The 13,531-nt window shown below is 50.4% G+C and overlaps 2 protein-coding genes across 13 annotated transcripts in view; one reads left to right on the forward strand and one right to left on the reverse strand.

The window, feature by feature from the left end:
• The window catches only part of TRAPPC12 (trafficking protein particle complex subunit 12), a 79,797-nt gene extending 77,625 nt beyond the window's left edge, over nt 1–2,172 (reverse strand). For 11 of the 12 annotated variants that reach the window (XR_012123011.1, XM_073217186.1, XM_073217195.1 and 8 more), the window contains exon 1: nt 1,905–2,172. The gene's annotated coding sequence lies outside the window, so the exon portion shown is untranslated. The remainder of the gene's footprint in view (nt 1–1,904) is intronic. The other variant, XM_073217191.1, reaches the window with a different exon arrangement.
• A 3,351-nt stretch (nt 2,173–5,523) lies between these two features.
• EIPR1 (EARP complex and GARP complex interacting protein 1) overlaps nt 5,524–13,531 on the forward strand; it is a 128,744-nt gene continuing 120,736 nt past the window's right edge. Inside the window, exon 1 of the mRNA XM_073217254.1 lies at nt 5,524–5,681. Within this exon, the coding sequence (XP_073073355.1) occupies nt 5,640–5,681 (42 nt within the window). The 5' untranslated portion in view covers nt 5,524–5,639. The remainder of the gene's footprint in view (nt 5,682–13,531) is intronic.

The following is a 13,531-nucleotide window of genomic DNA, read 5'->3' on the forward strand; positions in this document are numbered from 1 at the left end:
AAAATAAACAGTATACTTTTCTTTAAGTTTAAAAACATGTAAATTAAAAAATAGATGGTTTTAGGAAGACAAACACAAAAGCACGGTGATAATACCTGATTCAGTTGGTGGGGTGGGTGATGGCCAGGGAAGGAGGTATGACTGACAGGTAGTAGATCACTGGGTTGAGTTTGCGTGTGACCTTTGTCTTCCACGTATGTTACATGCTGTCTTTGTATCTCATAACATAAAAATGGAAAAGCATGTGTATCTGCTTTCAACTGGTATGTGGTATATTTACTTCTAGTACTGGTTCCATAATTTTCATTAAACTACAGACATGATGTTAAACTTAAGTCAGCATCAAAATGGTAGCAAAGAAATCTTTTCATAGAGTTTTCTGCACGAACTTAATACCTTACAACTTTTTAAAGTACTAACTTTAAGTGATTTAAATTTGAGACCTGAAATGAAAAGTTTCATTAAGAACAGTTCACCAAGAACAATTAAAACTACAGGCGTTTAGGCTGCCTTTCTGAGCTGACTGCAGTGGTGAGCCTATTTCCGTGAAAGTACTATACCTGTGGTGGAAATCTAATTAGCTTATATACATAAAAGCCCCCAAGTGAAGAACTGTCACCACAGACCGTGCATTTTACATGTATTGTCTTGGTTAATCCTTGGGATCGACTTAGAAAGTACGACCATCCTCATGGTAGCAGAAAAAGCCAAGTGATCAGGCCAACGTCACACTGCCAGTGTTTGACGCTGACATCCAGCACAGTGTCTCCGCCTCTGCTCTCCTTGGAAGGCCGCTAGGACAGCTCGGGTCCAGAGCAGCGCCTTTCTCAGGCTCTGACTTAGCGCTGTCTTAGCTGCGCTACCTACCTGACCTTTGAAACATGATTTAATCTCCTACTTTTGTTTTCTTCATCTGTAAACTGGGATAAGGAGGATTATAGAAGCTGATGCACAGGAACTCCTTAAACTGTGGCGAGCTGCACGTACACAAGCAGAACAAATGTGCGTTCAATCTGTGATGCAGCAGGGGTAACACACTGTCTGGGAACAGTGAGGCCCCTATCAGAAACCACAGAATGTGAGGACTGGTGCATAGCGCTGCTACTTTATGATCCTATTTGCAGTTCCCTTTTCTTCTTCCACCCAGCACACAGGAGGCCTTGGCTCAATTTGCCACTCAGTAGTGTCACCTGAATTTATGAAAAACAAGCAGTAAAGTATTTGAATCCAAAGACACCGTATCTTCAAGTAGCCATACAAAGGAAAACTGTTGGTCCGAGGAAATATTTCATTCGGGTCACACTTTTTTGTGGTCAAGTGTGAGAGCAACACTTAGAACACAACTCTGGGCCTTAGGCTTCTTTTGAAGTGAACGTTTTCTGCCGTCAGTGTGCACACTCCGCCCATCAGTGTGGTCCCAGACGGTGCTCTGAGAAGGGCCAGGACGCCCCGTAACGGCCGGCCAGCACTCACACTGCGACTGCAGTGCTTTCACACAACGTCGCGTTTACCCTCCCGACACTGAGTGTTCCGCACGTCTTCCTGCAGAAGAGGAAGCTAAGGACAGGCGCATAGGGCTCGCTCGGGCCGGGCCCCGGGCTGCAGGCCCTCGGCGCTGTCCGGGCCCAGCTCGCGCGAGCACTCCGCGGCTGCGAGCCGCCGCAGGCCCCGGGGACGGCGCGGAGGCCCCACGCTGCGCCCCGGGCCCGGCCAGGAGGCCTGCCGGGCGGAGGCGACCGAGGAGGGGCCCTCTGGCGAGAGGGCCTTCGGGGAGGGGACCCCTCGGCGGAGCCCCCCAGGCAGGGGCCTCCAGCGGGAGAGGGGCTGGGGTTGAGGGCCCGCGGGGCTGCCGCCGGGGACGGCCCGACCCCCTCCCTCCCTACAGCCCGGGCCCTGATCCTCACCTGCCACCCGCCCACTGGGCTCGGGGAGGAGGTCGCCGGGGCCGGGATCAGCGTCCGGGCAGAAGCTGGAGGACGCCCGGAAGAAGGCACCCGGGGCAGCGCCTCCTGCCGCTCTCGCGCATGCTCGGTACCGGGGCCGGCCGCCCAGCGCGTTTCCGGTTCCTGCTGTGGGGGGCGGAGCCTGGGCTCCCCGGTGGGAACCGGGCGGGGAATGGGCTTGGGGAGCCGGTCCCATCCCTGGGACCGCGGAGGGCAATTATTCCAGTACTGACAGGCTGCAGGCAAACTTGCGGCAGAGGGACAGGTGGGAGGGAGACGGCTGTGCTCTTTATTCCTGGCCTAAGCGCCCAAGAGATGCTAGTTTTTCGAGATTTACTTTGTGCCTATCTGTATTTTCTACTTTTCCTGCCATGCATCTGTACTACCTGTGTAAAGATAACATTAACAATAAAGATGGTAGTAATACTAAAATGAATAACAGGTGGGTGTTTCCAATCCAACCTTGCCTTCTTTTAACTCCACAACTTCATCTCATGTAAATAGAGCCAGTGAATAGAATGCTCATGTCTACGCCTGCGCTTCCTTGATTCCTACTGTAATCCCTGAGGTCTCCTCATTCATTTGAAATATATCCATTCAAGCCTTGTCTCTGTGCTGGTGAGACAGGGACCGTGGGTTTAGACAGAGTAGGGTGAGGGCCCCGGGAAAATGCAAGGCAAGATAATTAGAGTCAGAGCAATTTAAAAATATGCAAGGAAACCCCCTACCAAAAGTCCGTGTTAAACATTAAGCTCTAGAGTCATCCTTCAGTAAGATCAGTTAATATTCCCTAGATAAAGTAGCCCATGTTTTTATTATGCAAATCATTTGTAATCTGTGTAAGATTCACTTTAGCATGCTAAAAGGCCCAGGCCTATGCGCTGTTAGTTTCTTCCATACCTGATGAGATGATTTGCAATCTGGGCAATTAATAATGGCAAGCAAGCCCAGCCATAAACAACACAGTAAAATGCAGGAAGGATTCCATCTTAAAGATAAAACTGCATTTTAAAAACCTAGGAAGTTAAGAAGTAAGATTCTTAACTTTTTAGTAAACAGACAATAGCTCAGCCCACCTTGGGGGCTGGGCAGGCAGTGGTTGATATGCTCCCAGACCCAAGATGCCGGTATCTCAGGGAGAAATCAGAGCAGTGAATTCTTGTTAAGTCAATTTTAAGTATTCAGGGACCGCTTAACAAGTCCACCTCCCTCGGCCCTTTATCACGTTCCCAAAAATCCTCAGCTGCCTATAAAACCCCTAGAAAACACACAACTAGGAGCTCTCTTGTCCCTTCCTGGTGTGAGCCAGGAGCTCTGTCTTCTCACTTTAAATAAAAGCCACTCCCTGGCTCTCCTACCTTGAGTTTTTGCTAACTTCATTCTTCGACTCTGCAGACAAGAACCCTGGCATCACTAGCACAGCTCTAGGCACTGGGATACAGCTGAGCAAAACCAGGCCAGGCTATTTGTTTTAAAGTGATTAAATTTTTTAAAATTTATTTTTCACAAAAATAGGGCATATTTGTAACTCCAGGGGGAAAATCCTGGGCAAAAATCTTTGAAACCGAAATCAGTCAAAAGGAGAAATAGTTTATTTCTTACAAGCAGTCATCCACTTCTGCTCTACCATGTCTCTTACTACCAGGCTGCAGAAGAAGAGCCCGCCCACTAACGCTCTCTGGTCCAGATAAGCCCTCGCTCACGCCCATAATTACCTATTCATATGAAGATGGCTACTTCTCTCCACCCCCTGGAAACACCTGTTGTATGGAGATGCACTAAAGCCAGGCAAGAGATTCTGGAAATATTGCAATTTTACCCACAATATTTAAGATGTACAATATGATATTTTTAAATTTTTATTTACTGTTTGGTATCATTAATGTACAAAATGTGATGTTTTGATATGTGTATACATTGTGAAATGATTACAACTGATCTAATATATCCATTATGCCACTCAGTTACCATTGTGTGCGTGTGAGAATACTTGAGGTCTACTCTCCCAAGTTTCAGGCATAGGTTATTAGCTATAGTCTGTACATTAGGTCTCCAGAACTTATTGACCTTATAACTGAAACTTTGCATCCCTTGACCACTGTCTCCTATTCCATTCCCTGAGCCTCCCACCATTCCTTTACAGTAAGTTCAGCATGTGAATGGAATCATGCACTGTCTGTGTCTGGCTTATTTCACTTAGCACAATATTCTCCAGTTCGTTCACATTGTTGCGAATGACAGGATTTCTTTTTTTTTTAAGGTTGAATACCGTTCCATGTTTTGTTTATCCATTCATCTGTCTACTGTTACTTAGGTTGATTCCATCTCTTGGCTACTGTGAATAATGCTGCAATGAACGCAGATCTTGGGGATAGTGATTTTGTTTCATTTGGGTTCCTGAAGTGGGTTTGCTGGATCATATAGTAGTTCCATTTTCAATTTTTTTGGAAACTTCCATACTGTTTCCCAGTGGCCATACCAATGTACATTCCCACCAACAGTGTAAGAGGGTCTCCTTTTCTCTACTTCCTGCCAACCCTTGCTAGCTTCTGACCTTCTGATAATAGCCATCCTAACAGGTGTGAGGTGTTACCTCATTGTGGTTTCGATTCATATTTCTGGTACTGTTTCATACACCTGTTTCAGATTCAACCATTTGTCATGCCGATGGATTAAAGGTACAGAGAAGAGTTTAAATAATCACACAGATGTAAGAGAGAGAGGTGCATGGTCCTGGAACCACTGGAACCCAGATTAGTGAGGGGGTTCAGCTAGGGAATTTTGGGATCCCATGCAAAGGTCATGCCTGTCTGCCCAGGCACGGCCTAATGTCAAGACGGGCACTTTGGGAGTACTGCCTGAGGGGCAACCTCTCCCCCTTGACAGTCCTTGGGAACCTGTGGAGAACGCAGGGTCTTCCAGGCAGATTCTCATTCAGAGTCAAAAGCTGGTCACATACTGTGGAGGGGTGCCGGGCAGCACCCACTGTCCCAACACTGGCGGTGCACCCTTTTGGGACGTACAGAGCGGGGCGCCTGCGGACATGAATTAGCATGGCCCAGGTCCTGACGTTCGATCCTGGGCCGAGGCTACCTGAGTCCTCCAGGCCAGGCACACATCCTGGCTACCCAACTTATTACCTCTGTGCTGTCAACTGTTATTCAACTTTTCAGCTTCTCATCTGCAAAATGGAAGCATACTTTAGTGGTAAGTTTGGAGCGAAGACTTTACTACGGAGCTACAGCGTTAGGCCCCGCGCTCAAACGACGAGGTTACAGTCCCAGGTGAGCGACTCCAGGGACGCCTCCACGCCGGAGACCGTGGAGCGGCCAGGACCTGCGAGCCAGGGCGGGGCGACACCTTCCGTGAGGCTCAGGCACACCCGCTCCAGCCTCCTCGCCACTGGTCGCCGCTGCATCCCTGACCCCACTGCCATCCAGGCTCTGCCCGCCGCGTCCTCCTTTCCCGTAGCCAGCAGCGTGCAGAGCCCGGATGGGAGCCAAGTGGGCATGCGCACAAGGTCGGCGGCGCTGCCATTGGCGGCAGTCATCGCGTATCGCTGACGCATCAGGAAAACAGGAAGTGAGCCCTACGGGAGCCGCGCGGGGCCAGAAGAGTCTGAATAGGGAATGAATGGGCTTTGAGCCGGGGGAGCGTCGCTGCAGGAACCCGGCGTAGGCCTGTGAGCGGCCGAGCATGGAGGACGACGCGCCGGTGATCTACGGGCTGGAGTTCCAGGTGCGTCACAGGAGGACCCCGCGACGTCCCGCAGTGTGCAGAGCGGGGCCCGCGCCGGACCTCGGGGCCCGCTGTGCAGCCTGAGGACACCGAGGCTGCGAGGAGCTGAGTGACCTGGTCACCAGGACGGGCCCTGCCCGCGGCCCCGGGCTGGGCAGCCCCGCCGCCTCCCTCCGGCCGTGGCGTGCGGCGTGCTTCTCCCCGCCTTCGGTGTGCGCGCTAGCGTGCGGTTTCCTCCCGCGCTCGGGTCCCGGAGGCGGGCGCTGTGTCTGCTGTATTTTGGTTGTTTAATTTCCACACAACGTTACATTTTCCCAAGAGGTGCAGAGGTACACGGCAAGTTCTCGTGTACCCTTCCCCCAGCTTCCCCCAGTGTTGGCGTCTCACGTGACCGGGCACAGTGATCGCAGCTTAGAAATTAGCGTTGGTGCAGCCCTATTACCTGAGGTACACACTCCATTCGGATCTCACCCGTCTTCGCTCTAGTGGCCTGTCCTGTGTTCTCCGGGCTTGCTCACCGTGGCCATCACATAGTAGGTGCTCAGCAGAAGACGTGCACGACGCCCGCAGTGTGAGCAGTGAAGCGGGCGGTCGCATGGCCTTTTAGAAGGGCAGCAAGAAAGCCTGTGCGCACAGTGGGGAGAGGGGGTTACGGGGCGTGGGAGGAGCGGGCGGGGCAGGTAGGTCGCATTGTGGGGGGCCTGCTGGAGCCCTCTTCTGACGTCCGTGTCCATTCAGATGGCTCCTGAGGACGTGTTATGCGTAGGCCACTGAGAGAAATGAAAGCACAGTTCATTCATTGCCTTAGGAAGTACCCGGTACCTAACTGGGTGCAGCAAATGTGTGTTAAACATATGAAAGACCTCTGCTTTCAAGGAGCTAACGGTGAGAGAAGACGCAGTGCTCCATACTGAAGCCTTGGCACCACTGACCCTCCTGAGGGGGTCAATCCAGGCTTCAGCACTTAACAGCTGTGTGACCTTGGGCCTCCATTTCCTTGCCAATAAAATGGGAAAATGAGCCTGTATTCCTTCTGGCTGTTATGCGAATTAAATGAATTAATACATTTAATTCAGGCACTTAGAATACTGCCTTCTATATAATAAGCATTCAACAAATGTTCTAATTATAATGAGACAAAATTCTTACAGATAAATTCCATATAATAAGGCAGGGTCTAAATGTCCTATGAGTAGTGAGCTGTGCTACAGGGTGTGGCGGTGGGCCTATCACACAAGACTGGTGCCTTAACTACCCATTGCTGAGAATTTAGCTGTGTGTTATGCTTAGCACTGTACATATATTTCATTTAATTCTCGTAGCAGACATATTGGTCAGGTGTTATTTTTCCTGTGGTCCAAGATCACTTAGTAGATTATAGACATGGGAGTCTAACCTCAGTAGGTTTAAACCCAAACTGACTTCAGAGCCCAACAACCACAAAGTTATACTGCTTTCTGTTTGAGAAGGGGTGCATGTGGGTGTGTCCAGAGGGTGCCTGTGGGGAGACAGAAGGTGACCTCACGCTGCCTGAAGTGTGCATCTTCCTCCAATGTACCTAAAGCTTCTTGATCTCTTTAAGCACTCTCCTAAGCAACCCAGAGATTTTGATCTTCAGTCTCAGAGCTTTGAGGTAACCAAAATGTTATTTCCTGGGATTTGACAGATTGATGGAGTGGATCTGTACCTTGGGCATCAAATATTTTATCTGAATTTCTTCCTTATCTCAAGAGAAGTCGCTGATTGTTTTACATTTTTACTTTAGATAGCACTGTGGGCCCTGACTTCCTTGAGTTTGAAGAACCATTACTGCAGGAAACATGGGAAGACTGAGAGTTAGTGAGGTTGGGTCGCCGGTGATGTTCAGAGTGAGGGGAACAGCGTGCTAGCACTAGAAGGTGGGGCTCTGACTGATGCCCATCGTTGGAAGGGGACAGGCTTGGAGGGCAAGTGAGGTACTTCTGTGGCAAATAAAAGGCAGAAGATCGACACGAAGGGTCATTAAGATAAAATGCCGAGCACCTTAGTGGTTATGGGAATTTTGGTATTGGATGACTGGCATCTTTTAGCTCAGAGGAAGGAACTTTTGACTTGTGCTCAGGATTTTAGTTTGTATTATTTTTGTAGATTTAATATTTGTAAAAGGTCAGGTAATTCTTATGAGTCACTTGAGAAGTCAAATAGTTGAAAGGCTGATTCAAATCATGAGGCCCTAAACCAAACACACCCTTTTCACCTTACCTGATTTCCTGAGAACAACTACCTTCAGCTTTTTAAAAACTAGTCTTTACTTTTCTTCTAGTCTTTACCTACCCGCTTCGCATCTTGGGCATAACCTGATGACTAGATGTCATGTCGCATGAAGAATTTCAGCTTTTTTTGTGCTTTCCCTCTGCCAGCCTTTAGACTCTCACTATGGTTACATCACAATGTTTTGCCAAATCCATATTCAAGTTTTTGCGTTTCTCATTATAGAAATGTTGGCTGCTGAAGCAAGCAGGGCACTGTGATTTCATGTTTTTCTTGTACAGCTCTTCATGTTTTGCTTCCTGTAGTATTAAATGCTTCCTTTTGAATTTGTTCAGGTTTCCTGGTGTCTGCCTGGTGAGCCTGGACATTCCTGCCACAGCTCTGTAAATGCTGGGCCCCGTCTTCTCCCCTGAGCCTGGCCCTTTGGGCTGTCAGTCCGCTGGTTCATCTTCCAGGAGACGTCCCTTGGGGGGGTCCCCTCCCCACCTTGCTGCAGTCACATCTGCTTTCTCACAGAACCTCCAACCCAGCTTTCCTCCTGCATGGAGTTTTGTTTTCTGTTGCAGTTTTGTTGAGTGGACGGTCACATGACTAATGATCACGGCAGCCCTGGGCGTAGGTATTACTCTTTCCTATTTTAAAATTGAGGACACTTGGGTTTAGAGCCTTGAAACTTCTTGTGATTTTTAGAGAAGCTGGTTTAAGGCCTGGCTTCCCCCAATCCATCCTCTCTTGGCTTTGTGAGGCCTTTTATTCAGAGCGAGACCCTCTGGCCCTGTGTGTTCAGGTCCTTGTTTAAAACGGCGATGTTGTCAGAAGCAGACGTTCAAGGGTAGATCTCCCCTTCCTCCCAGTGGACTGAGGACTAGATACAGGTCGTACTTCTCTCCTGTCCCCTACCCGGTACACAATACCTGCTTGCCGAGCCACTGAGTCAGCCCGGGTAACTGGGAGATGGGAGCAGGGCCGCCTAAACAGCACCTGGGTACTGCCGGCCTCCAAGCCTGCATCCTGGTGTCGAGCCCACGGGCAGCTTAGCACGAGGTCTAGTATTGCTATTCAGGTATGTGACAAAGGATTGTTTCCAACGGAATGTTATACTTTTGCTTAAATAGTTAAAGGGAATATAGAAGAATGTTTTTCTGGGAAATAGGAAGGCTTGGGAGAAGCCCAGAGAGTTCAACCAAGTGAAATAAAAGTTTAATGTCACTTTGGAGCGTATTTGGACGCTTTGTTTCATTATTTATCTGTCTGTTTGTGTTGCGGAGTTAGCTAAAAGTCTCAGGCATGGTTTTGGTTACAGCTTACTGACTTGCTTGCTTTTCTCTTTTTTATTTTTTCCCCTCAAAATACATGTGGCTCAGGATGGCTATGTATGTGTGTATATCTGTGTGCATATGTGTGACTTACATATGTATATGTAATGACTCATGCATGGGCTGGGCTCACCCTTATCCTTACCCTCGCGCTGGTCAGCTCCTGCCCCCTTCTGGCCGGTCACAGCTCCTGGCTCTTCTCGCTTTTTGGTTCTGGTGAGGTTGCAGAGTTGGGGAGAGGGGAAGTGGGTGTAGGGTCCACCTCCTCGGGCACTCTGCAGTCCTGGGCTCGGAGTGAGAATCCATCAGGCAGGTTTCCCTGCCTCCATTTCCCCCGGGTTCTGAAGAGCCGCCACGGTGAGCATTGCAGTACTCGGCTCCCCACCCTCTGCCCTCAAGAACGGTTGCAATCTGCTTGAATTTTCTTAGTGGTTGCCCTGGAGGTTACAGTTAACATCTTACTTGGCAGCTATTTGGATTAATACTAAGTTAGCTCCATTCCCTGTGAAATGTTGGGGCAAGGTATTGAGACAGGGACCGTGGGTGTAGGACCTGGAGCCCGACCTGCAGAGTCAGGATCTGCGTTCCGTGAGCTGCCTGGGCGATTTGCTTGCATGTCAGAGTTTGAGATGTGCTGTTCTAGGTGATGGGACACTTGCTCTGAGAGCTGAAGGACAGGTTTGATAGGGGAGAGTGGGAGGAGTCCTTAACTTGCGTGTCAGAATTCTGGGGTCCCTTAGTAGGTGCTGGGTGGTCAGTAGATACTCTGGAGGAGTGTGTGACTATTTGGGGGTTATAATGTCTTGAGAGTGTTCCTGTGTTGGGCAGAAGACTGGACTAGGCAGTCTCTTGAGGCTTAGCACCCTGTGATTCCACACCAAGAGGTCGTTAGTAAAAATACAATGAATTTTAGCCACTGAAGTTAAGATGCAGGAAACGGAGTAAAGACTTAGGCAGATTTTTCTTAGTTAGACTTGTTTAGCCAGTGTGGACAAAGTGAAGGTTCCTGTGGCCAGGATTCTTACCTGGCTCTGGTCGGCTAGCTCACTACACACGTGTGGGCAATGCGTTGTTATTGACTCTATATAAAGAGCCCTGCCCAGTGCTCTGGGCGACATGATGGCACAGCTGCAAGGCTGCAGGAGAGCAGAGGCTGGAGTGGTGGCAGCGCTGAGGACAGAGACTGGGACGGCTGTGCTGGCAGAAGGGCCTAGAGACAGAGACCAGCTTGCTGCGTGCTGACTCGCTCTTGAGTGAATGGGATTCGAGTGGTTGACCTGCCACTGAGGAAATAAAGTTGGGTATAACCCTTTCACCCCGAGAAAATTCTACTGTCATTTCTTCAGTCACATTGAATCCACAGTGACTTGCCTGGGGCTGAGACCCACCGACAGGACAGCCAGCTTTTCAGTTTTTGCTCAGCAACGTTTGATTTTGGTTTAATACCATGCCTTATTTTTCTATCTGTGCCCTGGACTGCCTGGCTGATGCTAACTAAGTCCCTGTCACCCTCGGTTCTCTTCTGGTGTCTTGTTCCTGATCTTGCATCCTTCCGTGCTGTGTGTCTAAGGTCTTGGGCCCCATTATTATCACAGTCGGGCCGATCTCGGGGAGCTCATCCTGCCATGTGTGCTCTGTACGACGATGACTGGGCATCTGTTTACACTGGTAAGACAAATAATGCTGCCACTTCTTGGGTGGGTTTTAAGACCTTCCCTTAAGGTGAGAATTTTTTACAGGACTAATAGTAACTGTGATCAATTAGTAAATAGATTTGCTGCTTCCCAGCTGATGTAGGAAGACACTGCATTTTAACAGTGGCACATTTCAGCGCAAAGCCATCTTACAGTTTCATGTTATAGATTTGTTGCATATTCAAATACATTATTCTTTACTAAGTACTGTGATCATTATAAATGTTTCTCCAGAATTGTTTTGAATTTGTTGTAGTGTAAATGAAATTTGAAATGCTTTCACACACACTTAGTGCGCTTGTCATTAGAAAACAACTTTCTAAAAACAAGTTTAATCACCAGCTCTCAATAGTAGTTCTTTATGACTATTTCAAAGGTCTCTATAAACAAGATTAGAATTTCTCTCCTGTAAGCTTATTTGTTTGAACTTCTGACATGAAGAAGATCTTGTGTAGTTGTGTGGGCCAACAGGCCTTTAGCAGACACACTGAGGGACACATGTGCCAGCATAGCAGGCTTGTGGGAGGAGCGACTTCCCAGCAGCAGTGTGCACGCACCGGGGCAGGGGGCCCAGGCCTGTGACTCAGCGTGGCCCGTGCAGTGGGTGTGGCACTGGCAGTGTGGACAGCGGGGGCCGGTACCATGGCTCCCATCTAAGCCCATGCTGCCCTTCCTACCAATCCCGGATGTGAGCTTGGCCAAGCGTAGAGGGCCATGTGGGTTGGAGGGCTGGTAAGAATGATGCTGTGGGCTCCTTTGCAGTGGCTTTCCCTGGCAGTGCCACTAGCTGGACAGCCAGCAGTGCAGAGGGTGTGAACCACAGAGGGTGGGAGGGGTGAGCAACCCCACAGCCCCTGCCACATGTTGTGGGAGGTGCAGCCCAGGCGAGCTGCCTGGGCTTGTGGCTTTTCTACCATATGCTGGCCAGGGAATGGTGCAGCCCTGGGGTCTGCCTGCTGCGGGTCAGGAAGTCCCTGTCACCAGGCCCCCTGCCAAGGGCTTGCCGTTTTACCCCTCGGGACTTTGACAGTCGGAGATGGATATTCAGTTTTTCAAATGCTTTCAGTATCCTCGGGACTGATATCCAGTCATGATGTTTCTCTTCTGATCCTCCGGTCACTTACATTCCTGTCAAAATGTCGGCCCTCTTGTCTCTCTGAAAAGAATTCTACCTGGTCATCAGGCAGCACACTCTGCTGGGCTCTGTCTGATATTTTACTTGGAACTTTGCTCCTGACATTTATAACATAATGTAATTTTCCGTACATTTTCTTGCTTGAGTTTTGTGATCCTGGCTGTGTGCAAAGCATTCGGGAGCGTCCCTTGTGTCTCCGTGCCTGGGACAGTCCGAGCGTGCTGGCCTCGCTTGTCCCTGGTGCCCTGCGCTCTCCTGGCATTGGCTTTCTGAGCCATGGCAACTAGCTGTTCAGATTTCTCTCTTTCTTTTGAAATTAGTTTTGGTAGTTTGTTTTCCTGGAAATCCTTTCACTTACTTAGTTGACAAGTGTTTACTGTCTACAGTGTGCCAGGTGAGCTCTATGCAGGGAACCCCAAATCAGCCCTGCTGGGTCGGCACCCACACACCCAGACCGGGGCCGGGTGATGGGGGCCTCTTGGGACCGAGGACCAGCTGCCGGGGTGTTCTTTAAGAGCTCCCTCAGTTGGGAGCTTTGTTTGTTCTCATTCCTTTTTATCAATACCAAATTTTAGACCCCTGAATTTTCTTCCCAACAGTGACGTCTTGGTTTTATTGATTTTTGGGTGTCCTCCAGTTTTGAATGGGATTTCCTTCGTGACCTGGAACTTCCTGAGCTCAGCCCTGGCCCGACCCCAGCCCCATCCCCAGCCCCCTGCCCTTCCCCTGCCCCATCCTCAGCCCTGTCCCCTGCCCCTTCCCCTGTCCCATCCCCTGCCCCTTCCCCTGCCCCATCCCCTGCCCCTTCCCCTGCCCCATCCCCTGCCCATCCCCTGCCCAGTCCCCTGCCCCGTCTCCTGCCCCATCCCCCACCCATCCCCTGCCCCTTCCCCCGCCCATCCCCTGCCCCGTCCCCTGCCCATCCCCTGCCCGGTCCCCAGCCCTGTCCCCTGCCCATACCTTGCCCATCCCCTGCCCTGTCCCCAGTCCCGTCCCCCGCCCGTCCCCCACCCTTCCCCTGCCTGTCCCCAGCTCTGTCCCCTGCCCTTCCCCTGCCCATCTCCCACCCATCCCCTGCCCTTTCCTTGCCCCATCCCCTTCCCATCCCCTGCCCATCCCCATCCCCCCATCCCCCGCCCCATCCCCCGCCCGTCCCCCCCCACCCCATCCCCTGCCCTGTCCCCAGCCCATCCTCTACCTGTCCCTGCCCATCCCCCGCCCGTCCCCTGCCCTGTCCCCAGCCCTGTCCCCTGCCCATACCTTGCCCCATCCCCAGCCCCATCCCCGCCCATCCCCTGCCCGTCCTGGTTTTGTTCCACAAGCTCAGGCCCAGGGGTCCGCATTGTCTCGTACCTTCTCTCAGCTCTGCTTTGATTTTTCCCCTTTTTCTCTTCTACTTTTTTCTTCTCTCTCTGTTTTGAAGAGGTGATTGCTGCATTCAATTTTATAAAGATA

The sequence above is a fragment of the Manis javanica genome, chromosome 1, assembly GCF_040802235.1.
Source record: "Manis javanica isolate MJ-LG chromosome 1, MJ_LKY, whole genome shotgun sequence".
NCBI lineage: Eukaryota > Metazoa > Chordata > Mammalia > Pholidota > Manidae > Manis > Manis javanica.